The following is a 26,838-nucleotide window of genomic DNA, read 5'->3' as shown; positions in this document are numbered from 1 at the left end:
CAGGATGCATCTACACATGCAATTAATGCAAAGTAATAAACTCAGGTGCATATTTACACTACAGTTTATTGCTCCTGGGAGTGCCATTTGAACATGTACCTGGGACCTCAGCACATTGGGCCAGGGCAGAGCAGCTCTGGCTCACAGGGGGGTCCAGGGGTCAGCCTACCAGCCCAGGTCCATAGCAAGTTGAGCCAGGGGGGAGCAAGGGGCTGGCTGGGGCACAAGGGTGCTCCAGTGCAGGGATAGCCAGCAGGCAGCCCACACTGATATACTCTTTTTGCCCCAGCCAGCCCTGTCAGCATCTACACATGCACTGCTTTTAGACAGGTACTATCCTGCTGTGAAGTTTATTGGTTTACTCCAGCCTAATAGTGGTACATGTGTAGACATGTGACATGTACCACAGAGCTAATTAAAGTACTCCACAGTCAACATCTCATGTAGACATGCTCACAGAGACACGAGGACTGCTCTGTAAACATTACCTTTTTAACTGGAAGTAGTGTAACCACCTTAACACATTGTCATGGTCCAGCAGGCCGGGTGGCCCATCTATTGGGTAGAGCCAGGCATAGTCCTGGCTGTTGCAGGGGTAAAGATCAGAAGCCAGGATCAGGAGCTGGGAATCAGAAACCTAGTTACCAAGTCTGAAGGAAAAGTCACAGGGAAAGGTCCAAGAGTAAGTCAAAGCAAGGTCAGGAGTCAGGTGACATATCTGCAGAGAGAATCCGAAGGCTGAAATCCAACAGCAAGCCAAAGACAAGGGAAACCAGAGCTGGGAAAGGAATTGGAAAAGAAGCTTCTTAGAAACTGAAGCCCAGTGTGCTGTACAGCAAGGCTAAGGCACTGGAGAAGTTCCTTAAATACAGCTCCAGAGCCAATCAGAGAAGGGGGTAGGGGTCAGCTTGCCTTGATTAGCAGTAACTGGGTTAGTACACTTAAGGCCTCTAGGGCAGGAGCCTGCCTGAGTGTTACTGAGCTGACCTGGGTGTACTACAGGAGCCTTATACATGTTGTGATTGCGTAAGAGTGATGTTGTAGCCAAGACAGTCTAGAAATTATGATAGAAACAAGGATTTTGTAGTGTTATATCTTTTATTGGACCAACTGCATAGTTGGGATAGTTAGACAAGCTTTTGAATGCAAGACATTTTTCACCAGGTAACCTGATGACCAATCGCCTTCATCAGACATCTTCCTAAGAAATTAATGTGTCATAGACTCCTAGAAGAGTAGGACTGGAAGGACCTCATGAGCCGCGCACACTCCCACAGGCAGGGGGGACCAGGACCCCCAGATCTGTACATGGAGCAGGCGCAGTCTGCAGGCATGGGCTCCAGCTGTGCTTCCCTGCCCCAGGACCTCTGCAGCCCTGTAGGCATGACATGGCATGGCTGGGGACAGTGGGGCCATGTGGGGATCTCCATGCTGCTGTGAGCCCCCCCCCCCCCCCCCCCCCCCCCCCCGCTTCCCTGGCAACACATCTCCTGCCACTGTTTTGAGGGGTGCAGCCCGATGCCACTGCCCTCACTGCAGCCCCATATGCAGGAGGCGTGTCACCAGGGCAGCACAAGGCGAGCAGCGGAGGAGATCCCTGCATGGCTACTCTGCTTCCTGCCATGCTGGGTTGTGGCGGAGGAAAGCAGGGTGGCAGGGAACAGCGGGCCCGCTGCCTGTCCCACATATAGCTTTGGGGGCGCAGGTCCCCCCTGCTTTCTGGGAGTGCATGCAGCAGCAGTGAGCCAGCCCTCCCCCTCCCCTGGATGAGCCCCATCCTGCTCCCCACTGGAGCCCTGCAGGTGTGCATTGTGGCCCTGGGCCCCAAGCCTCAAGTCCCACCCAGCTGGGCAGCATCCCCAGCCCTGCCCAGCTCTCTCCCTACAGGGGCCTCAATCCCCCTCTTCCCCCACACCCCTACTTACCTGCTGGAGCATGCGGTGCCCCCTGTCTCAGTGTCTTCCTCTGACAGCCTGCAGGGAGTTCACTGCAAAATGACAAAATCTGCAGGTTTCTCTTGTAAAACAAGAAATCCATGTTTGCTTCTGGTAAAAGGTAAAACCTGTGGTTTACTCCATTTTTCCGTGGGAAATGGAAAACCCGGATCCCTGCTCATGAGGTCTTCTAGTCCAACCCCCTATTCAAGACAAGATCATCACTGTCTAAATCAATGGTTGGCAACTTTTTATGGAGTGCTGGGCTGGTGCTCGTGACCCCATCACTATCCTAACCCACCAGCCCCTTACCATTACTATGGGCTACCACTCCCCTCCATGACACGTCCCCTCTGTGGGGCCCAGGCCACCTGCTGCTGCCTTGACTACCACACATGACCAATTTCAATCCTCTGTGGTAGTGGGGAGGGGCTAATTTAGCAGCATGGTAATTTAGCATGTGCTATAGGGAGAGAAGTGAGGTCCTCAAGTAAAGGAGCTACAGAGGGGATCAGCAGCATGGCGTGGAGTGGAGAGGGTGGGGCTGGGCTGAATTTTGTGCCACTAATCCCCTGTGCTGCCATAGACCAGAATCAAGCACTTCCCGCCTGTGGGCCACAGGTTGCCAATCCCTGGTCTAGACTGTCCCAGGCAAGTATTTGTTTAATTTACTTGTAAAAACTTTGAAGGTGGAGATTCCACAATCTCTTTAGGAGTGCCAACAGAACTGCAGCTCCCCACTGTAACTGAAAACACTTTGCATGAAGATTTCTGAGTTAAAACAATCCCCCGAACCAAACAGAAGTTCACTGTTCATTTCAGGGGGGAGGGGAATCTAACTGCCGGCTGCCAGCTTGAATCTACTTTCCCCTAGCAATGGCACCTCCTCCATGCCAGGCCACATTGTTTTCAGAACAGGAGGATCCCCAACCTCAGGGGGAGGGGGTGTCTCCAGTACACCCACCTCACCCTCCAGTGGGGACTAAAAAAACCCCAGACTGAATTCCCTCTGATCCCTTTCCCCCACTCCCATTCTGAAAACAGCTAGGAGGCTGGCAGACACATGCTACAGAAGAAGCCCTGTTTTGAAACATCTTCATCTGAACTCTCATACAATGAGGGTTCAGATTTTTGCCCAATTGGCCATTCTGAAGTGGTCTGTAGCCATGCACTTGTGCTTGGTCATGGCTATAGGCTGCTTTCTGTGGCCAGATCAGGCATAAATTGTCACTTCTGTCTGTGTCCTACAGAGGCAACCTATTCCAATGGTTAACCAACCTCAGAGTTAGAAAGTTCTTCTTAGAATCCAACCTAAAATTCCCTTCTTGCAATTTCCCTCATCCATCCCCTGTGCCCAAAGAGAACAGTCTATTACCATTCTCTTTATAAGCACACTTCATGCCTTTGAAGATTCAATTAAATCTCCTCTAGTCTTCTCTTCTCCATACCTCTCTTCTTCAATTCTTCCAACCTTTCCTTATAAGTGATGTTTTCTGGACCTTTATTCATTTTTGTTGTCACAACACCTGTGCCAACGGGCTCTGCCTCTAATCAGAATTAATGTAGTCATGACATCTGCTGTTTACAGCTTATTGAATTGTATATAGTATAGTAATATGGATCACATGACAGGAAACCGTTGCTTCCACGTAATTTCTTGAGATCAGCTTTGAGGTTTTCAAACCTAATGTGATCATTAGATATTTTATCATCCTACTAGTTAAGCACTGTACACTGTTACATTACTAATTCTGTTCCAGCAAGTCTCACCACACATACTAAATACAGGGACAGAAGTTATCCAGTCTCTGATGAGTTTTATCTAAAGTAATGCAAAGTATATATTAAACCATATCCCTAGGTGTAGCTGCCTTAGTTGTTAAATGATATCACCACATACCCTGTAAGCAAGCATTAAATTTCACAAGGAATAACTAACATGGGATCTTTCAGGGGAGTTATAGGCTAACAGGAAAAACTTGCTGGCTTGTTATAAATACCAAAACTATGCATTGTTGTACAATGTGTCCTGTCCCAAAGTGCTTAGAGTCTACATATACAGTACAGGATGTACTAAGAGACACAAAACATAGTGCTATCAAATAATTAATTTTCTTTCCTCTCTCATCAGAAGCAAAGCTGCTAAATGTAAGCTGGTACAAAACTACATATGGCCAGAAACAGCTTATGCTTCATCAAAGGATGGACCTGCAACACAAGATCAGAGAAAATGACGGTAGAAAAGATCATTTAGATCTTTTAGTCTCATATTAATATAAGCTTATCTTTAATATAAGATTGTCTATAAAATCTTTTCAAAACTTGGTTCCATCCTTTGTGATCAGAGACCTAAGGAAGAAAGTCTTGCATTTGAAGTCTTATCTAATTTTAACTCCACTACCTAGCTGGTCCAGTAAAAGATATCGCCTTAAGAAATCCTTGCTCCTCGTATCATTTCTGGACCATGATGGCTATGACATTACTCATATACTCCAGTCCTAACGGGTTTATCTACCTTATAGATGTCAGGCAGGGTCAAGGACATCTGCCTTGCAATTTTTTTTTGTTTCGTGTCCTATATCTATGTTGTCCACCATGCTGCCTACCCATGCTACATAGGCATTTGCAAAGTGTAGTCCTTTAAAAGTGCTAGACAACATCTGTGTAATGCTAGGGATGTAACATTCTAAGGCTAAATCCTCAGTAAGCAGTGTGGTCAAATGCAAAATAGCCTACATGTTTTCCCTGTTAAGAGACAGTTTTTAAACATAATAGACTACTACTCAGAATTTAGATAATCCTTTCCTGTTCTTATCACCTAATGCTATTAAATCAAATTGATAATAAGCATTAAATAAGCATTAAAAGGACTAAAGCATTGTTCAGAACTATTTATCCCAATAGTGTAAGACATTCTTCAGTGAGACCAGTTTCAGAATCAATTTAGAAGCAGAAACATGAAGATTCTTGTGAAAACAGCAGCATAGGTACCTCTGAGGTTTTATTAAAGTTAACAAGAGCACCCTCTAGTGGACTTTTCACTTTGGACTTTTTACAAATTGACTTTTTTGATAGATGAATGCCAACTGTCAGCCTTTAAGTTTCCAGCTCCTGGTGGGATTGTGGTGGAAAAAGTAATAATTACGATAAAAACAAATGTGCAAGCCTTACTCTGCAAGCATAATTCTACAATATTATAATAGATTAGCATTCTTTTTCTGAATTTGTCAGACCCCTCATGGCCTGTTTAGAAACAGTCAGCATATAACTAGGCTGTGTTTGTGTGTGAATATTTGTTTTTGAACTCAACTGTGCTGGTGCACTTTCTGATACATTTTTTTTTGGTCTGAAGACCACCAGACACAACAAAGTTAATAGATTTCTAATTAAAACTGAGATTCTCACCTAATCACTTGTCTCTAGCAAATGAAGCTATAACAGGAATAGGAAACATGACAAGAACCGCAATAACATTGTGAAAATGATCTATTTTCTGTGTTTGTAGGATGGGGCCCCAATCCTTTCTTAGTCCTTTGGACATTAATATATTTAGTACTAACCAACTTAAAACAAGTTTACTGTTGTTATTAACGACAACTCCCCAGCCGTCTTCCCCATATACACCACAAGAAAAAAAGTATTCTCAACAATTTATTCTTGGCATTGACGACAGAAAGTCAATTTGTAAATTTATTTTTACAAACCTCATGTATGTTGGATCTTTTTCTTTGCCATTTAGTTTCTGAGCCTGGGGTGCTTGCATACGGCAAGCTTTCAAACTTTTCCCCACAGTCATAATGGTTAGAAACAAACTTACAAATAAATAAATGAAAGGGATGGGAATCTCATATTACCATACACATGTAGAGTCTTGAGCTTCAAAAAAATTACCAACTATTATGAGATTTGAAGTGAAGTATCATGAGGGAGACAACCTCATCTAGGGAACTGTAGTGACTTATTCCTCCTCTAGCCTGGCCCAGTCATCCCCATTAGTTGGTCCAGTGCTCCTAGGCAGGCAAGTTATAATCCTCCAGCTCCCTGCAGCTGGGCTCTCACCCCTGAGCCATGCATCCTGTTACAGGGACATAGCACTGGACCAGGACATAGGAAACTGTTGCAGGCCTGCTGGCTGAAATGGGGAATTCACTTCACTGCCAGGCCCCCTTCTCTAAAATGGGGATAATGATACTGACTCCCTTTGCCAAGTGCTTTGAGGTCTACGGCTGAAAAAGAGAGGCAACATGGCCTCTGGTAGATGCTGGCAGTTCATCCCACGCATAAGTCAGACAAACAGGAACTACCACAGGGAAGAATGGGATGTGGATCCATCTCATGCAGAAGCGGGAAGCCATGAACTCCCCTGAGGAATTTGCTGCCGCACCGGGAGCAGCTCTGGGCAATTTCAACCTGCAATGGTTTGGAAAGCGCAGGAAAACTATGACAACCGGGGGCTGGGCTCAGCGTATCAGTGGGACCAGGTCCCTGTCCCGTTATGCATGCAGATATTTTCAACTCCAGAGTGTACTAAGTTTACCGTCATTCAGGGAGGTGGATGGTCTTTGCTTTTCTTTGGGCTCCAGTTGGTTGGTTTGCTCTGTGCAGCACCAGTGCTCAGGGTCGAGGTGTTTCCCAGGCATCCCAGCTTGGGTGTTTCTAGCTACTGGGATTATGGGCAGAAGGTTGCTTAGAAGGGAAAGGGAGCAAAGGCTAGTTCTTTTTCTATGGCAACAGCAGGCAGAGGGGAGAACAGGGGGAACCCTGGTTCACAGGGGCACGAGGTGCCCTACAAGCTAGAGCACCCCACTCAGATTCCCTTCACCCCTGAGGCTACGACAGCTGCGTAGCATACACCGGCCACCCCCGCGCATACGCACAAGCACTCTCCTAAGTTTTTTCTCTCCCCCTCCCCTCCTATAGGCACAGCTCTCCCGCCCCCGCGCATGGGCACAAACGCTCTGGGGTGGGGGGTTTCTCCCTCCGCCTCCTGCAGCACCGGTCTCCAGCGCCTGCGCAGAAGTCCTTCGCTAGGGTTCGCGTATGCGTTCTCTCGCCCTCCCCACACCTCCTGTAGGCGCCGCTCCTACCTACCACTGCTGGGGCTCCCTCTTTGTCCCTCTTCCCCCTCCCCACCCTGTTCCCTTGCCGCCGGCTGCGCTCCTTCCTCCGGCCGCGAGGGGCCGCACTTGCGGAAAGCTGAGGAGCCCGTGAAATCCTGGAGGCCAGCCCGGAAGCGGAAGCTTCTCCTTCTGACCGAGAGAGGGCGGGGGAAGTGGCTGCGCCATAGGACGCCGGCGCACGGGAGAGGGGGGGGGGAGCGATTTCCTTTCGGGTCTGGCGCGCCGGCGGGACAGCCGAGGCCGGTGAGTGGAATGTCGGGGGGCGCCCTGCGAACGGGCCCAACGGCCACCAACCGTCATTGGGGGCGGGGCGAGTCTGGCGCGCTCCTGTCTGCGCTTAAGAGCAGGCAGGGACTTGTCCGACCCCTGTTGCCCTGCCTCCCCTGTGCCTACTCCTGACCTGGCTGCAGGGAGGGCTAACTAGAGCCCCTTCAGCCCTGTGCGTCCTGGGGGAAGGTGCCATGGGGTAATAATGCTCATGGGGGTGGGGGCGGGGAACGGCAGGCCCAAGGTCAAGTGGAGGAGGCATGTGCCACCCCTCATTCTGTACCCATTGCAGGGAGGGGCCAAAATGAAACTCGCCTTGTGTGGTGGTGCTAGCAAATGTTCAGGTGCGGTTGCTGGGACAGGGTGCTGCCATTTCCCGCAGGTCAGAGGTTCCCATTTAAACTGTGTTACCGTTTTCCTGATACGCGAAATAGTGTTGAATTGAGTTGAGTGTTCGTTTTCTGCAGATTCTGCTGTGCCCTCACCAAGAAGACCAGGCCATGCCTGCCGTCGCCAGCAGCCGGCTCCGCACCTGAGGTGCCTGCTCCAGTGTTGCCATGGCAGCCGCCACCATCGTGCATGACACGTCGGAGGCGGTGGAGCTGTGCGGTGCCCACGGGCTGTACCTGAAGCCCATTACGAAGATGACGATCAGCGTGGCACTGCCCCAGCTGAAGCAGCCGGGCAAGTCCATCTCCAACTGGGAGGTGATGGAGCGGCTGAAGGGCATGGTGCAGGCCCACCAGTTCTCCACCTTGCGCATTGCCAAGAGCACCATGGACTTCATCCGCTTCGAGGGTGAGGTGGAGAACAAGAGCCTGGTAAAGTCTTTCCTGGCCTGCCTGGACGGCAAGACCATCAAGCTCAGCGGCTTCTCCGACATCCTCAAAGTCCGAGCGGCCGAGTACAAGGTAGACTTCCCCACCCGGCATGACTGGGACTCCTTCTTCCGCGATGCCAAGGACATGAATGAGACGCTGCCGGGAGAGAGGCCGGACACCATCCACCTGGAAGGCCTGCCCTGCAAGTGGTTTGCTGCCAAGGACTCGGGCTCGGAGAAGCCGAGCGAAGACGTTCTAGTGAATGTGTTTGAGAAGTTTGGGGACATCCGCAATGTGGACATCCCCATGCTGGATCCCTACCGGGAAGAGATGACCGGCAGAAACTTCCACACCTTTAGCTTCGGAGGTCACTTGAACTTTGAGGCTTACGTGCAGTACCGCGAGTATGCGGGTTTCATCAAGGCCATGAATGCCCTCCGAGGGATGAAGCTGATGTTCAAAGGAGAAGATGGCAAAGCAGTGGCTTGCAACATAAAGGTGAGGAGCTGCATGGAGATATTAACATGACGGTTTTGAAAGGCTCCCGAGCTTGTTAGCTTGGGGCCTGCATGGATGAAACCAGGAGCTCTATATAGTTATTCACCTCTATACACCTGGAAAGGTCGGAGATATGACAGGAACATGCAGGAACATAAGAATTGCCGTTGACTGGGTCTGACTGTAGGTCTGGACCTTGCCCGGTGTCTTGTGTCATGCTGGCAGAGAGGAGATGCTGAAAGGCAGAGGGAACAGGGTCATGACTAGGGTTTTTTTTTTCTTCTTCACTGTTCCCTTCTCACTTGGAGCCTGTAGCATTTCAGGTCTAGGCCGTTCCGATTCAGAGGCTTCACCCCTCACTTCCATGCTCAATCACTAACACCCCTTTCCTCCAAGAATTGGTCCAATCACTTTTTGGCGTGATTGGAATCACAAAGTCTTCAGGTATAGAAAAACAAAATAGGAATTTTAGGTTACTTTTTTTTAGAGCTTTTTGTTGCTCTTCTGAACCCTATGGTGTTGACAGCAGAGTGACTTGATAACTACATTTACACATCAGATAAAAAGTATTTTTTATTTATTCCTAGTTTTCCAATGATGCAAGTGACTTATGTAAGTAGATGGGGTGATGATGGATAGGTTTTATGTAACAATTCATTGTGTTGATTAACAGTTGCCTCGTTAGACCCTCTGCCTTTTTGCATTTGTGCATAGTTGACACTCCCAGATTAATACCAACAAGCCTGTTGACTTTAGTATTTTGTGCATTTATAACAATTTAGAAAATAAAGGCCACATTTCAAAGCGACACTAAATATTTAGTTCTGAAGCACACTTGTGCAAAGAAGAACCTTGAACTTGGAAAGCACTTGGAATTATTTTTTCCCTTTAAAATATAGATACAAAATTGTGCCTAGGGGATATCTGCACAGCCAGTCTGTGTAGTTGCACACTTCTCAATTATATATGAAACTGCATATGCAAGCAGCACTTGTAAAGTTGTCACCTTGCATAAATCTTGACTTACTGGTATTTATAGAGTTTGCTAGAAAAGTAAAAGGCAGAGTAATTCCAATCCTAACTTATGGCATGCTTCTAGTCCACACACAACTAATTCTGGCCAGTAGGGTAAAGTGTTGGTTTATTTACCTATTTTTGCAACCTCCACTGCCCCATTAGGTACATTTTTGGAGCAGCTGCTTCAATATGCTATTTGATGGGTCACAATTCCAGATACAAGCATGTTGAAGAACATGTGTGTCCAGTGGTTCCTGGAGACAAAAGATGATTTTCTTGGCATTGGTGAGACTGATGACTACGTAGGGGCATTGAGTCTAGTCTGCTTTTTGCTAGTTGCAAATTCAAGTTTAAAATTCACGTCTAAGTTAAAAATAACTATACTGAAGATGAAAGTATGAAGTAGTTCAGTTTTAGGACAGAGTCACTTTTCTGTGGTTCACACATTATTTAAGTCTTTTAATTTGGCTAAGCAAGACTTGTTTTTGGGTGGTTTAATCTGAAAATCATGCACTTTTCATGTAAACTTTTTTTTTTTTAAAGGAACTTGATTAGTTAACACTTCAAGACACATCTTTTCAACTTCAGGGAAAAGGTTTCATTATAAATTAAGCCACGCACTAAACTTCTCATGTCCTATATAGACTTGATGAATCCCTAGGCAGGGGTGAATTGCACGGAGAGGGAGGAACACCCCCCCCCCCTTGGGTTGTTTAGCACATGCACAGTGAACTCTCCAGCTCATCAGCACAGCTTCTGACAGACTTCCCCTTCAGCACAACTTCAGAAACTTTAAGTACTACCACTACTTGCCCCACCTTTTCCACTGCTGCAGAATTCAGTGGTGGGCAGGGGATGTGCATAGCATTCACTCTCTGGGCCCTGCAGCCAGTTCAAAGTGTCAGGTCCAGTAGGAGCTCTACCAGCAAGGTGATGAGCACAGGAAGTTTGCTGTGCATATGCCACATAGCCAAAAGGGTATGTGGCTGCTTCTCCCCATCTCCTTCGCCCTCAAGCTGTCCTCTCTTGGATTGGCCCAATGTTTCTAAATACCTCAAAAATGCTTTTCTTAACATTTCTTGTAACAGTTTTGTAAACTCAGAAAAATTCTTGGGCCTCAGGGATTTTAGTTTTTGGGAGATAGTGAAAGTAAAATACTGACATTTGGACAGACTCTGTTGGAACTCACTAGTCTTAACTGTGTTCTTTAAAGGTATCTTTTGATTCCACAAAACACTTGAGTGATGCATCAATTAAGAAACGTCAGCTTGAGCGGCAAAAGCTTCAAGAGCTTGAAAAACAAAGAGAAGAACAAAAGCGTAAAGAAAAAGAAGCTGAGGAAAAGCAAAAGGAGGAAGAAAGGTAAATCTCCCTTAAATAACTTTTTAACATTTCACATGACAACAAAATACAGCATAATTACATTTCCTTCACCGTGTTCTTCTCATTTCCCTTAAGTGAAAATGTACCTTGCCTAAATCAGTTTGTTTCAAAATCATTGCCTTGGGACCTGACATATCTTCAGCCCATAAAAAATAGATTCATAGATTCATAGATGTTAGGGTTGGAAGGGACCTCAATAGATCATCGAGTCCGACCCCCTGCATAAGCAGGAAAGAGTGCTGGGTCTAGATGACCCCAGCTAGATACTCATCTAACCTCCTCTTGAAGACCCCCAGGATAGGGGAGAGCACCACCTCCCTTGGGAGCCCGTTCCAGACCCTGGCCACTCGAACTGTGAAGAAGTTCTTCCTAATGTCCAATCTAAATCTGCTCTCTGCTAGCTTGTGGCCATTATTTCTTGTAACCCCTGGGGGCGCCTTGGTGAATAAATCCTCACCAATTCCCTTCTGTGCCCCCGTGATGAACTTATAGGCAGCCACAAGGTCTCCTCTCAGCCTTCTCTTCCGGAGGCTGAAAAGGTCCAGTTTCTCTAGTCTCTCCTCGTAGGGCTTGGTCTGCAGGCCCTTAACCATACGAGTGGCCCTTCTCTGGACTCTCTCCAGGTTATCCGCATTCCTCTTGAATTGCGGTGCCCAGAATTGCACGCAGTACTCCAACTGCGGTCTGACCAGCACCCGATAGAGGGGAAGTATCACCTCCTTGGACCTATTCGTCATGCATCTGCTGATGCATGATAAAGTGCCATTGGCTTTTTTGATGGCTTTTCGTCACACTGCTGACTCATGTTCATCTTGGAGTCCACTAGGACTCCAAGATCCCTTTCCGCTTCCGTGCCACCCAGCAGGTCATTCCCTAGGCTGTAGGTGTGCTGGACATTTTTCCTCCCTAGGTGCAGCACTTTGCATTTCTCCTTGTTGAACTGCATTCTGTTGTTTTCTGCCCACTTGTTCAACCTGTTCAGGTCTGCTTGCAGCTGTTCCCTGCCCTCCGGCATGTCCACATCTCCCCATAGCTTTGTGTCATCTGCAAACTTGGACAGAGTACATTTCACTCCCTCCTCCAAGTCACTGATGAAGACATTAAAGAGTATCGGTCCAAGGACCGAACCCTGTGGGACCCCACTGCCCACACCCTTCCAGGTCGAGACCGACCCATCTACCACGACTCTTTGGGTGCGACCCTCTAGCCAATTCGCCACCCACCGGACTGTGTAGTCATCCAAGTCACAGCCTCTTAACTTGTTCACCAGTATGGGGTGGGATACCGTATCGAAGGCCTTCCTGAAGTCTAAGTATACGACATCCACCCCTCCTCCTGCGTCCAGGCATTTCGTAACCTGGTCATAAAAAGAAACTAGATTCGTCAGGCACGATCTGCCTGCCATGAACCCATGCTGGTTTCCCCACAGCATAATTTGTCCTGCCGGGCTCTCACAAATGTGAGCCTTGATAATTTTTTCAAAGACTTTGCCAAGGATGGAGGTGAGACTGACTGGCCTATAGTTGCCCGGGTCCTCCTTCCTCCCCTTTTTGAAAATGGGGACCACGTTGGCCCTTTTCCAGTCCTCCAGGACTTGGCCCGTGCACCACGAGCTTTCAAATATTCCCACCAGTGGCTCTGCAGTGATGTTGGCCAGTGCCTTCAGGACCCTCGGATAGAGCTCATCCGGGCCTGCCGACTTAAAGGCATCCAGTTCTTCCAAATGACTCTGCACCATTTCAGGGTCTACGCATGGAAGTCTGGTGCCTTGCTGCTGCCTCTCTACAACCCCAGCGAGAGACTTGTCGTGCCCCTCACTTAGGAACACTGAGGCAAAGAACTCATTGAGGAGTTCAGCCTTGTCCCCCCTGTCCGTCACCAATTGTTTCTGCCCATTTAGCAGGGGTCCTGTTCCTCCCTGGGCCTTCCTTTTACTCCCTATATATCTAAAAAACAATTTCTTGTTGTCTTTTACTTGGGTTGCCATCCTCAGCTCCATGGTAGCTTTGGCCCGTCTAACTGCCTCCCTACAAGCACGAGCAGAGGAGGTATATTCGTCTTTGGTGATCTCTCCCTGTTTCCACTTTTTATGCGCTCCCCTTTTGTCCCTTAGGCTGCCCTGGATTTCTGTGGTCAGCCAGGGAAGCCTCCTGGCCCCTTTCCCTTTTTTGCCTCGCTCGGGGATCGTCTTGCTTTGTGCCCGAAGGATCGTTTCCTTAAGGCACAGCCACCCTTCTTGGGCTCCCATCACTTCAAAACTCCTACTCTGCAGTGTGTCCTTGACTAATCGCCTGAGTTCATTGAGATCAGCTTTCCTAAAGTCTAGCACTTTCACCCTACCTGTTACCTTACCCACTGGACGTCTTATGGTGAATTCTATTATTAGGTGATCACTGTCCCCCAGATGGCTACCGATCAGGAGGTCCCCTACTAAATAGGAACATTTAATTAAGTTACATTCTCACTTTTTTTTCTTAATGTACTCCTTTTTGTCCTGTTTGATTGTCCATTATATCTGTAACCCAAGCTTTAACAATATACTTTCAGGTACACCCCAAAACCTTGTAGTCATTCTGTCCTCCTTTAGTGGGAGGTTTAAAAATGTCTCTTTTAGTTTTAAATCTTTAGGATGGGATTTTAGCCATTGGGAATTAGGATACTAGAAAGGTTAAGCCCCTCTGAAAAACAGCTGAGGATTCATTGGGAAGCAACTGCTGTTGATGGTCATATTAAAACTGAGTTAAATTCACCATTTTATAATCAGGTGTTTTAACTAGTTTAGCAAAGATATTAGGTATTAAGTGACAGACTAATTTAGCTTCACATATTTACTTTTCAAAATCACAATTCTTTTTCTGCAGGCTTCTGGTAGAAACAGCAGCATTCTCCAAGCAATACTGTACTCCTTTTAACTTATTTTTTTACTTTTAAACACGTAGTTCAGGTATACTGCTGGCACAAAAAGAAAATCATATTCAAATGCCTTAAAATTATGCCAGCTAAGAAATACGTGTAACTAAAACTGCGTGTGTCTACATATGTGCTTTAATCTGTAGACTATTTTACTGTGCATCATAACATCATGTACAAAAGCATTATCAAAAAAAAGCTTGCAAAAGCATTACTGCGCATTAGCGCAGCCTAATGTGCATTAATTTAGTACCTGTAAAGCACATTAGAAAAGGCGCATTAATGCACATGTAAACATGCCCACTTAGCCATGGAAACAAGCTGCCTTTTATTACTAAGCCAGTCCTTAGTGCCTCTGGGATTGTATATTGTAGTTTAAATGTCATCGCTTGGAAAACATTGTTTTTCTAGGCCTCAGTTGTTCTGTTGCCATCATTCATGCAAAACAGCTGTACAGAATGACAGTAACATGGTTATTTTGAGGAGTGTGTAGTTAGTAAAAGATTTAGTCAAATTTTATATTTTTTGTAGAAGCGTGCTTGCTAGAGCTGGCTAATTTAAATATTGAGACTAGTGGTTTTCATTTACATTATAAGTAGGGATCTACTGAAAGCACGATTTCTCAATTTACACAGAAAATGCAAAATCAGGCATTTTCTGCAAAAAATTTAAAAAATACAAAAAAATGGTGAGCTTCACAAAAAAAATCACAGGCTCACTGAAACAAAAAAAGTCCCTGCTTCTGGCCACGGAGCCCAGGATGCTTGCAGCAGGCAGACCCTGCAAGCAGCTGTTTGCCACGCTGCCAGTTGTGAGCAGCCCAGTCTCCGCGGCAAGCAGCAGAGGCTTGCCTGGGCCTGGGCCAGCTGTGGCAGGCAGCTGGGAGGCTGTAGGTGGCTGCATCAGGCTCCACTGAGCCCTGGCCCAGCTTCTTGCCAGCAGTGGATGCATGCGTGCCTCAGGGCTGACAGTGGGGAAGGAGCTGATTGGTGGAGGGGCCCTGTCTGCCCTGCTGCTTGCCCCTTAGCAGAGGGGTGAAAACCGCAGTTTTAAATGTGCCACTGTTTTTGCTTCCCGCTGCTGATTGGCAAGGGGGCCCTGGAAGCCACATTGCTTTCTGCTGTCTGGACTGGATGTAAAAACCACAGTAAATTTTAAACTGCAGTTTTTACCTTCTTACCATCAGGAGCGAGCGACAGGGCTGACCAGGCCCCTCCGCCAGTCAGTGGCATGGTGGGCTTGGGGGGATACGTCAAGCTGCCGCACAGCATGCTTCCAGTACGAATTCCAGTCCTCCCTAATCATAGGTACACCAGGCAAACATGGAGCATTAACCTGGGGATAGCAAATGTTGTTACAGTTGTATATACTAGGGAAATGTACCCCATACACAAGTGTTCATCTCTTGTCATTTACATGATAATTTTTCAAGAGTTATTTTCAGCATTCTTTACTGAAGCAAAATTTGACTTCAGTGGAAATTTTTCTAGTTAGGAAAATGGGTCATCTTGATCTGTTGACTGTTGTGCTTATGTTAAAGTGGATTTCTGCAGCTGTGGGGTCAAGCTTTTCGGTGTCTGTTTCCAAAGACTATTCCATTTACTTTATGCAGCTGTTCTTGAAAATGTTGGCTTTGTCATTATCTACAATTTTTTTTTTCTTTGAAGGATGCATTATCTAGTCAGCTAATGATATTGTTGTATATTTGGTTTCATCAGTAAAATATTTTATTTTGCTTTCATTGATTCTGTGTTTGATATTTAGGTTTTACTTATCCCCATCTCTAGCAGTGTGACATCAGCTTAGTTCTGATGTGATGGTTTTGAGGGAGCGGGGAAACATTTACAAATGTTCACTGAAGGTATTACTGACACTTTCTACTTCTGCCTGGTTGTGTTTGTAATCAACAACAATTTTAAAAATATTGTTAACCAGAAATTAGAAGATGTCTTTTCATATTTTATATACGTATGTGTGTGCGTACATGTGCACAAATGCACATGCATTTTAAAATGTATGTCACCAAAAACCTAAAATTGTGCCTATGACTAACTGAAGAAAAAAATCTCATTTTAGGAAACAAAAGGAACTCGAAGAATATGAGAGAGAGAAAAAACGTGAAGAAAAGTTACGCAAAAGAGAACAGAAACAAAAGGACCGTGAAGTGCGCAGAAACAAAAAGCAACTTGAAAAAATGCAAGCAGAAGAGCAGAAAAAACTTCAAGAAAAAATAAAACTGGAAGAGAGGAAGCTTCTGCTAGCTCAGAGGAATCTTCAGTCCATTAGGCTAATTGCAGAGCTACTGAGCAGAGCAAAGGTAAACTTTTTTGACATCTGTGTTCATAAGCCAAACTGCTGAATTCTTGCATGCTCCAGCAGTCAGTCCTTGTTACATCATTGACTGTGAGTTCAAGCAGCTATCTTGAATCCATAGGATGGTTATAGTATGTATCTTTTTCCTAGAAGAAGAGAACAAAAGAAGAACCTGAAAATATAGTCTTGAAAAACATCTTGCAACAATTTCACTTGATGCATGCCTTATTCCTGAAACCGCAGGATAAAGACGTGCTGAACATGTTAAAAGGAACTAAACAGGGGTATAAGACATAGGGGTCAAGTTCTCATTTTTGGCTTTATCATTGATTTATGGCATTGAACAGTTTGCTTAACTGTTCTCTTATATCTTTGTTAAACAAGCATAAGTTATTAACTGTTAATGAAAAATGCATTGAGAATACAGGTAATACTTTCTTTTAGAAAAATATGCTTTTCTGTTGTCCAAGTGGTGTTAAGATTTGATTGTTAAGTCATGTCCAAATCCATTGTCAATGTTCTGTTCCCATATATTCTGTGAAAAAGGATGCACAGGTCTCGCTTGGAAGGAGTTGTAAACATTTGGGGGTAGTAATAATGTGTGTAAGCTATTTTAAGTAAGTACAGGTGTGTTGCATCTTACACGCATTTAACTTGCGCGAATTCAACTATACGCGGGGTGGGAGGGGGAGTGGGGCTTGAGTTTGCACGTGGCGCTGCCGCTTACCTGGAGGCACATTATGGCGGTGACAGCCACTGCTCCCGCTGTTGCCTTGGAGCTGTTCCCGGAGCTGTGTGGCCGGCTGGCAGTGGCAGCATGGTGGTGGCCAGGCGGCATGCAGCCATCCCCACCACCGCCCTGCAGTGTGCCGCTGCCACTGGCCACACAGCACTAAGCACGGCGCCGCATGCAAGCTCAAGCCCCGCTCCCCCTCCCACCCTGTGTATAGTCGCCGATTTTCACCTTACGCGCTGACTTCAAAACCTAACCCCCGCATAAGACGCGATTCCACTGTAGTAATAAAGAAGTACAGGGCAATGCAGAACATTATTTCTTGTTTCCATCATATCAGGGATTCAATGCAGACAAGTGCAAGGTGCTGCATCTAGGGGGAAGGAACCAGCAACACGCATATAGGCTGGGAAACACCCTTCTTGTCATCATGGTGGCAGAAAGGGATCTTGGAGTTATTGTTGACTCCATGATGAACATGAGCTGCCAAAGCAAGGCTAACCGCACCTTGTCATGCATCTACAGATGCATCACAAACAGGTCCAGGGAGGTGATCCTTCCCCTCTATGCGGTGTTAGTCAGGCCACAGTTGGAGTACTGTGTCCAGTTCTGGGCACTGCACTTCAAGAAGGAAGTGGCTAGCATTGAGAGGGTCCAGAGGCGAGCCATTCGCATGGTTAAAGGGCAGTGGGGTAGGCCCTACGAAGAGAGGCTAAAGGGCCTGAACCTATTTAGCCTCCACAAGAGAAGGCTGAGAATGGATCTGGTGGTCATTTACAAACTCACTGGGGGGAACCAACGAGAATTGGGGGAGGCTCTGTTCCCCCAGGCACCACCCGGGGTTACTAGGAATAACGGCCAAAAATTGTTAGAGAGAATGTTTGGGCTGGACATCAGGAGACATTACTTTATAGTTAGGGCTGCCAGGCTCTGGAATGGGCTCCCAAATGAGGTGGTACTCTCTACTACCTTGGAGGTCTTCAAGAGGAGGCTGGACACTTATTTGACAGGTGATATGACCCTGGCACCCCTTCCTGCCTGGGGCAGGGGGTTGGACCTGATGATCTGTTTAGGTCCCTTCCGACCCTAAGCACTATGATACTATGAACCTGCACTAGAACGTGTGAATTGTTAACATACTACCACAACATTCTATTTCATCCATCAGGTTGCAGTGTATGCATCATCTTGGTGTTTCATACTGTGCACTTGAGTTCCACTGAGTTAGAGTTTAATCCTAGAAAAATACATCTGGCATGAACAGTAGTGTAACGGGCTACTTCTGTGCCGTGGGCGGTGTTGCTGCAAGGTGCAAGGGCAGTGGTCAGAGGTTTCCTTCTGTGAGGGGTCACCTCCTTATTTTGCCACCAACGTAACCAGTAGCCATTTAAAAACAAATTTTCAGTGGCAAAAAAGGCAAAAGGATTAACCCTCCTTGACACTCCTCCCCTTACCTTGCAACACTCTGTTTCTGCTGGACACTGTCTCTATGCTGTATAGTACCACCAGACCCATTGCTGCTGCTCTGCCCTCCCCGCTGCTGGCACTGGAACTGCTTCATGGAAAGGTGGTGGTGAGGGAAGAGATAGAAAGCTAATGTTTCATTTTGGTAACTTTTCCCACACCTCTTTGTGCCTGGAGCTCATGGTCCGCTCACCCATCCTTTGTTACTATGCTGCTGGGGATGACCCTTAAGAAGAAACCGAATCTGAACTTCCCCAGAAAACATTTGTCTAATATCCACTTAATGAAAGACATTCTTTGACCCCGCTCTTTAATCTAGAGATGAAAAGCATCAAATCTTATTACCTATTTGGCAACTAACTTGGTTGCTTTTTTTTTTTTTTTCCATTTCAGTTTTATTTCTGAAATGGTGCTTTTACTGCATAGTTCTATAAACCCATTTTTTAAATAGCTTTCATCCTGGCAGCCAGACTTTGTCCAGAAAATGGTCTGTTTCACTAACTTGTTGTTGTCAAATAAGTGCAGTGAATCTTGGAGAGACAAGCACATTTATGAACTTTCCAATCAATTTTCTTCCTGCCCTTTGGTGTCTTTTAGGCTGTAAAGCTTCTGGAGCAAGAACATAATGAAGAAAAACTCCGTCTTCAGCAGTTGGAGGAGAGGCGAAGACTGCAAGAAGCTGAACTTAGACGTGTAGAGGAAGAAAAAGAAAGAGCACTAGGACTGCAGCGGAAAGAAAAGGAACTAAGGCAGAAGTTATTAAATAATCTACTGAGCAAAAAAATGGATGAGTTACAACAGAACAAGGAGGAAACAAAGGTATCTCAGTCTGGCTTTTTGAAAACTGTGGTGGGTGGGGTTCCCCAAACTCTGTCATCCAGCTGCATAACATCTACCTCGGGACAGTCTGTCGTATGTAAGCTAACTCAGGTCTGTCAGAGGGAAGTAGTATCCCATGAAAGTGTGAACTCTCAATCCAAGTATTTAAATGGAAATCTTCACAGCGAAGCTCATGTCAAGGAAAGCAAAAAACTTAATTTCATTAATATTGAAAGCTGTTCTGATAAGAAAAGTTCAGGTGTACTTTCTTGTATTCCTACTAATAACCAGCAACACAAGAGTATGCCAAGCCAAGACCAAAATATTTGCAGGAAGGGCCTGCACTCTGAACAAGGAAAGTGTAACAGAGAGCCAAGTAGGGGGAATATCGACACAAATACAGATGATGGTAAGGACAAAAGAGAGAGGAGCAAAACCAGAAGAGACTTGAGTAATCAGGATGAAAAATCCAGTAAAGAAAGAAGACTCCATAAACACTCTAGTAAAAGTTACAGCCCTCACCGAAGAAGTATAAGCCCAGATCCTACCCGTTATAAGAGGGCCTTCAGCAGTGAGAGTAAACGTGTTGAAGAGAGAAGTCACAGTCGCAAAAGCCTCAGCAAGAAACGAAGACACCGAAAGAGATCACTGAGCAAACAAAGAAGTACTTGGAGCAGGTAGTAGAGGGTATAGCCTTTTCTAAAGGCTGTTACAGGACAGATAAGGACCAGAAGGTCCTATGTGTAACTACTGTGGAAGGAAAAGAATAAAAAACAACTTTCAGATACTGGTGAATATCTAACTTGAATTGTAGTTCATGGAACCAAGATACAGATAATATTTTGTTGGTGTTTCTTTGTGATCTGTTGTCTTTTTTTTTTTTTTTTTAGATTACCACAATAATGAAGGTATAACCACTTGTGCTTGAGTTTCAACGGTCTTAATAGTCAACTAGGTTTTCATTCACTTCCAGTTTTCTAAATCTTCTCATTAGATCACTTAGGTTTCAAAATCTGCATCACGTCTTCTGGTTTAAGAGAAATATGTAAGTGCCAGCTATCAGGAATTCCAGGTTTAGGAAGTTACTGTATTCAAAATATTTGATTAAACATTTTCTTGTGCGTTTAATGAAACCAGACGTAACAAAGCAAAACGTTTGCTAATTGAACCAGGGGCAATATTTTTGTATACTTGCTAGACGTAACCCTAAAGTTTTACGAAATACCTTTTAAATTTGTGCTGTAATGCTTCCACTTTTCATTGAGATTTGTATACTTGCTGTAAAGCTGCAGGACCCAAATGACTGTGGCATGTAATGCCATTGATATATTTCAAAACTTCTTTCCATTTCAAGTAGGTTCGCTATTATGCTTTTAGGACACCAGGAAACAGGAGTAATTGGAAAAATGGTCAGAAAGCTATTTTCTTTTTTAAAGTGTTTAACTTCTTAATTATTCAAAGTAGTTTCAAATCAATGAAAGACTTGTTTCAAGTATATATGTGGTTAGATGTTGTTTTTTTCAAAAGGGGCCTTCTTGCTAAATTATTTTTACTTGCAATGTTCATATTCAAGGCTGCAATATACCTTATTAAAGAACTTTTATAATAATTTGCTTCTGCACATGCAGCTCAGGTATATTAAAAAATAGTTGTAACTTTACAGTGAAAGAACAGGTTGGTTTGCATTTTTATGGTAAAATTGAAGAAGCTATTTCCAGTGAACCAGAATTGCTGTTTTCATATGTCAGTATATTAAAAATATACAAAAAATACTATATTAAACCTGTGTGGCTTGCTTTGTGAACATTACCTGATTATATACTTCAGTAATCAGTCTGATGCTTCTTTCTAGTAGATGTTTCTGTAACATTCAACTAGATTATCTATTAAATCAGATCACTAACTGTAATATCTGCTCAGTTACCACCTAAAATATGCCTGCTTCCTAGCGTCAGTTCAGAAATGAGGGTGAACTGCATGCCATGGCATGTGCTAGTGTCTGATCACACACAAAATTAACGCTCCTCCAATAAGGGATCAGATGAAGATGCTCTGCTCTATAGTGTCTTGGGTAACTTGTGTTCCCTAGGATTTATTTTTCATACGTTCAGGGATGGGTTGATGCAGTCCAGTCCTGCCCCTGGGACTGTGAGCAGGTAGGGAGGGGGGAGATGGGAGGGGGAAGCCAGCAGCTGCAAGCTGTCAATTGGGCTTTGCCCGGTCTGAGCTGGAGGGGGATAGGGGTGGATTGGAGCCCTAAGCTGTCCCAGCTGGGTTACTGAGGAGAGCTGGGTTGGGTCTCGCAAGGCGGGAAAAAAAAGTTATCTAAGAGTTTAATTTGTTTGAAATGTAAAACTGACTTTTAAAAAAAAGTGATAAAAGCGGGTACAATTTTTTTCCTGTTGAACTCCAGGAGGCTTTGTGAATGACTTCATATCAGAAAGGTGCATGTTGAATCTGCTTATCCTTGGCCATCTGTAGCAGCTTTAAAAAGGATATCTCTTCTCATTTGGAGTTTAATCTGTCTCATCAACAAGGTCTTAGCTAATTAAGAGGCACTGCTGACACTCCAGAATACTGACATTTTTATTTAAAATGTCAAAAAAGCTGGTGGGAAGAAGAGTCCGACAACTCTTTGAGAAATAGAAGGCACTTGTCCATCTAGCAAGAAAGCTGGGTGGATGGTGAAAGGTCAGTAGGCTATACAGCAGGTTATAAAGACAGACAGCAGTAGCTAACTGGAGGAATGTTCTTGCTCATCATTTCTAGACATTTTAACCCAGTGATTCAATCGGTACCATGGCACCCTGGGGTGCCTTGAAATCCTTTAAAGTACTACAGGATGCATCACAATGTTAGCACTGTTAGGTGTGCAAATACAATTCACAAGATAAACCCAGACATTTAAAATAGGAATGAATAGTTTTTAAAACCCACTGACTTGCGGTCTGAGCTTTTTGCAAGAGCTTTGTTTTATTACTTTTCTGTAGTCAGAACAGAGAGCTGGCATTTTCTGAGAGGTACCTGGAGTCTACCAAGTTGTGCCTTTTGACTAAAAACGTTGAGAACTACTGTTCTAACCTTTAAGGGGAAAAGTTCTCTAACAACTTGTCTGAATACTAGCTTTGGATGCTAATGAGACTCAGATGAAACACCCAAAATCTTAACACGCTTAAAAAAATTGTGCTGTCTAGTCTAGACAAGGTTCATAGAATATTAAGACTACTAGGTTGAATTCAGTATTTTAAAGTGTACTGACTGTTACAAGTTGATCAAACATCCAAAGGGATGGCAGGATAAATCTGCATATATGGCCTCAAGTCCTGGTAAACCCCAAAATTACAACCATGTCCTGAAAAAGAATGTATTGCATTCAAAAGCTTACGTAGTTTATTCCACCCATTCAGTTGATCCCATAAAAGATATCGCCCAACAAAATCATTGTCTTACATATTTCCTGGACTATCATATCAATATCACTACAACTATCCATTCTTGTAGCAATTTTCTTAGTTGCAAATATTACCCAAGCACTATGGTATAATGAATACATTGTGTTATTAGCTTGTAGCAAATTTTAATAAAAGAAAAGTTTAAGATTTAAAGTTCAAGGATTATACTATATATTGTTTGAATAGCTTTGCCTACAGCATGTTTTTAGCACTATGCTAAGATAGCAGCTTTTAGTTTTGTCTTCCTGACTTTCTTCATATCTTAACAGGAGTTTAGAGTTTAAGCCTCAGTAACAGTGTACATGGAAACAGCAATGCTCCATATGTTGCTTTTCAAAACACCATCAGGGCTGGTGCAGGTATCTGCAATCCTTAGCCAGTCTCCCTACTTGTAGTAATCTTATTTGGCGATTGTCTCGCATCCTCAAAAACAGGGTTAGCCATAGTAGAAAAGCTCTTTTAATGGGGTTTAGTCAACTTTATGGTCTTTTTATCACCAAATCCTCTCCTGCCTTAACTTAGGTAAAATGACCATCAGTGTTGTAGAGAAGCACTACTTTAGTTATTCATTGTACACCTAACCCTGTGGTTATTTGACCAAGCCTACAATAAAAATAAAGTGTGAAATATTTTAGGAACAAAAGACTGGAAGATAATCTGCCTCAGGCAAGTAGTCAGTCCCTTGTTTGCAAGCTATCCCAAGAATTGCCAAAATCACCACTTCTTACTATCACACGCAGCAGTAAGGCACAGTTTAGAAAACACTAAGAACACTAACATACCACAAATAAAAGATCACTTCTGGTGCCTGGACTCTGCAAGGGCTCAGAAAACTGTAGCAAAAGGATTAACTTCACACTACAAAGAAAGGTACAAATCAGTCTGGTTTTTACTAGTTTAACTCAGAAGAAAGATTTCTTTCTGACCTCAAAACTGGTGAGACGTATGGCCCTGAGTCGAAAACCATGACCTTACACCAAGCCTTTTCATAGGTGCATACCTGTAACAAAAATGTAACTCATGCTATCAATGTTTTGTTCCTGTAACAGGGCCACCTGGAGAAAAGCAGCTTACGAACTGAAGGACAGGAGTTATCAGCTAATAGACTTATGTATAGTTCAAGTGCTAGAATGCTGCACAGTTTGGAAAGTGCCTTTGTCCTGTTTTTTAAAGAAAGCAGTAACTAGTCCATATTCTGGAAAAAAAAATCAGTGAAGCTTTATGCTTGTTTAGAGTCCAACAGACATCAACATGATTCCTCACAAGAACTAATCTCGTCAATGAATCCCTTTGCAGGATTGAACTTTAGTAAAGAAATAGTCTCTTCTCAATTTCCAAAATTTCCAAATAATGGTCTCTGTCCAGGAGTAATGTGGGTTTTTTGGGTGGGTCAAGGAAGCTGTATTTGCATGGGTTTCAAATTGGGAGAATGGGTAAGGTGGTGTAAAATATTGTTTCCTCTTTAAAAAAAAAAAATCATGCAATGTCTTTTGAACAGCTCTAATGCCAATGGAATGAATAAAACTTGACAAGGGACTGGTGACTAGAAATGATAAAGTTTAAGTGACGTTTGGGAAGGAAATGGCTTATTGAAGAAGCTACTGTGTACTTCAGTAAAAATTAATTCTGATTTGACCACATACAACACTTTACAAAATCACACTTGGTGCATGTGCAGAAATATTTTAATCTGTACTCTATCAACATCATAAAGGCAGATAAAATTCACTTTGAGTATGATTAATGTCATTACATACTTTGATATGTAGCTAACATTTGTCCTCCAAAGAAACCTTTTTACACTCAATGTAAGGTGAATAGAGAAAGCGGTAAAGGCTCTCAAGTATCTTGTACATCTTTACATGAATGTCACAGAGTATGTAATATGGCATACAAATGTATCTTAAGATGGTAAGAAAATATGATATTTGCTATTTGGTTGGTGATCGTGTCGTTACCGATTGTATTGCATTACTGAGTTAAAGAGGAAAACTTTTGAGGGCATCTGTCATTTTGGGGCTTACCATGAGATATGAATATTTAAACATATTCTTTTGAAGTAGGAGACCACAATATATAACCATCATCCCATCACTGCCCTGGCAGTGTCCTAACTTTCACCCTTTTTCAGGAGGTCCATCTATTCTTAGACTTCAATTAAAGAGGCAGCACATGCAAAGGCAGATTTGGGGAAGACAGAAAACTTAGCATTCATCTAAAACATAGTTGCATCCTATGTAACTTGCTGTAGCCTGTTCCAAATTAGGCCTAAACCTAGTGATATTGCTGGATTTCACCAAGAGGAGATGAAAGTTGAATTAATTATAAAACATAATTATCTAGGCTCGTGCACAAACAATTGTTAAATTGTGAAATAACTTACTGTTTATCTTCTGTTTTACATAGTTCATTCTCATAATGTCATGATGGAGAAGCAGTAGTTTAAGCCAGAATAAGGTAGGAGTTTTACTAGGTAAAAGATAATGAATTGTTTCAATTGAGATTTAAGAAATGTTGTAACAAATTTAAGCTGTCTAAAGCATTCTGTAAAAGACTTCAGATGAAGATTTCTTTGCCTAGACTTCTTAATCATGACAATGTGTTAGAGTTCAAACCATGCTGCTTACTTTAAACGTTTTAAATAAAAACATGATAAAAATATAAAAGTAATTTTTACTAAAGATAACATGTAATAATATACTTTTATGATAAAGAAGCTCATACATTCAAATCATTGCTATAAAACCAATGTGAAATGAAAATCTTTAGGCAATACCACCCCAAATAACCATAGGCTGCTTAACTATTGAGTAACAGTGAGAGCATCTACATGTGCAGTTAATGCAAAGCAATAAACTCTGTGGTGCATATCACACTGGAGTTTATTGTTCTGGGGAGCTGGATCTCCACGTGTGCTCCAAACTGCAGCACTTTAGCTGGGTTGGAGCAGGTCTGGTTGGCAGTAGGCTGAAGGGTCAGCCCGGGGCTGCTCCACCACTGCTCAGTGTGCTGCAGAGGGGCTGGCTGCATCGCAAGGGTTGCTCCAGTGCAGGGCTAGCCGGCAGGCAGCCCCACACTGAAGCACCTTCATGTCCCAGCCAGCCCTGTCAGCACTTACATGTGAGTTGCTGCACAGTAAAGAACTCTGTAACAGGATAGAACTTGTATATATGAGTACTAACCTGCAGCAGAGTTAATTAGTTTCCTGCAGCCTAATCAGGCTGCACGCGTAGGCATTGAGACTTTACTGCAGAGCTAACTAGGCATCTCTTCAGTAAGTGTTTCATGTAGATGTTCCCAGTTTGTATATTATGAGAATTTTAACCTTCTTACTAACTTTTATCATTTAAGTTCAATAATAATCAAATGCTAATACACAGCTGGTTTATATGGCTTCATTTGTTGTTATATGCTATTGGTGATAGAGTGAGTCAAGTGACTTTATGTTAATACCAAAAGGTCTATCCAGTGATGACAGAACCATTCAGGAGGAAAAGACAACATAAAGGATCTATTCTCACTTAAAAAAATATGTTTCTATAGATAAGTGCTGATGGAAAGGGAACAAAGTTGTAAAAAACTGGCCATAGGCCAGAACAGATGCACAGCAGACTGACCCATGGAAAGGAATTTGCAGATGGAAGCTGTTGCTCAGAACTAAACCAGCAGGCATCTCCTAGCATGGTTTTGCACAAACTGGTATGCTATAAAAAATTGATACCAAGATACTGGAAATTTCCAAAGGCAAAGTTGCAAGAAGCTGTAAAGAAAATGCCTTATTTTCACTCAGTTGGGAAAATAACTGATAATTCTGGCTGGACATTTCAAGTCTTCACCAGAAGAGTCATGGGATGATGCTTTGATTAACCTAGATCAGCTTTGTGAAGGAGAGAAATGAAGGTATGCCAACCAGGGGAAACTATAAAATACCTTGGTATAGTTCAATACTGGTTCAAAGGCCAAATCAAGAGAGATCATGAGTAGCTCTGCTTTTCCTTGGCTAGTAAGGTTCAGTCCATACCAAGTTCCCAGCACTCTCAGGGTGGCAAACGCTCAAGCACTCACCCTATGAAGCCCAGCAATGTGGCACTGTACCTGTGGGATGTC

General features: G+C 43.9%; 1 protein-coding gene and 1 long non-coding RNA gene across 4 annotated transcripts; one reads left to right on the top strand and one right to left on the bottom strand.

Moving 5' to 3' along the window:
- Positions 1–1,079: 1,079 nt before the first annotated feature.
- On the bottom strand, positions 1,080–6,879 carry LOC109282676 (uncharacterized). 2 transcript variants are annotated; one of them, XR_002089705.2, is made up of 3 exons: positions 6,472–6,879; positions 1,926–1,987; positions 1,080–1,397 (listed from the first exon to the last, which is right to left on the bottom strand). It is a non-coding gene; the product is annotated as an uncharacterized LOC109282676 (long non-coding RNA). The 2 variants fall into 2 exon arrangements; XR_002089704.2 differs by having other exon boundaries at positions 1,080–1,375.
- A 329-nt stretch (positions 6,880–7,208) lies between these two features.
- On the top strand, positions 7,209–21,061 carry AKAP17A (A-kinase anchoring protein 17A). Of its 2 annotated transcripts, XM_059720940.1 has the most exons (6): positions 7,209–7,297; positions 7,789–8,640; positions 10,871–11,019; positions 16,027–16,267; positions 19,058–19,279; positions 20,170–21,061. In XM_059720940.1, exons 2-6 carry the CDS (start codon positions 7,879–7,881, stop codon positions 20,191–20,193), a joined length of 1,398 nt encoding a protein of 465 aa, XP_059576923.1. In that variant the 5' UTR covers positions 7,209–7,297; positions 7,789–7,878; the 3' UTR covers positions 20,194–21,061. The 2 variants fall into 2 exon arrangements, with proteins under 2 accessions (XP_059576923.1, XP_006269118.1); XM_006269056.4 differs by having other exon boundaries at positions 19,058–21,061.
- Positions 21,062–26,838: the final 5,777 nt, after the last annotated feature.

The sequence above is a fragment of the Alligator mississippiensis genome, chromosome 1 (assembly GCF_030867095.1).
Source record: "Alligator mississippiensis isolate rAllMis1 chromosome 1, rAllMis1, whole genome shotgun sequence".
In the NCBI taxonomy this organism is placed as follows: Eukaryota; Metazoa; Chordata; order Crocodylia; family Alligatoridae; genus Alligator; species Alligator mississippiensis.
Note: the sequence above shows the minus strand (reverse complement) of the source record. Positions and strands in the feature narration are given on the sequence as shown.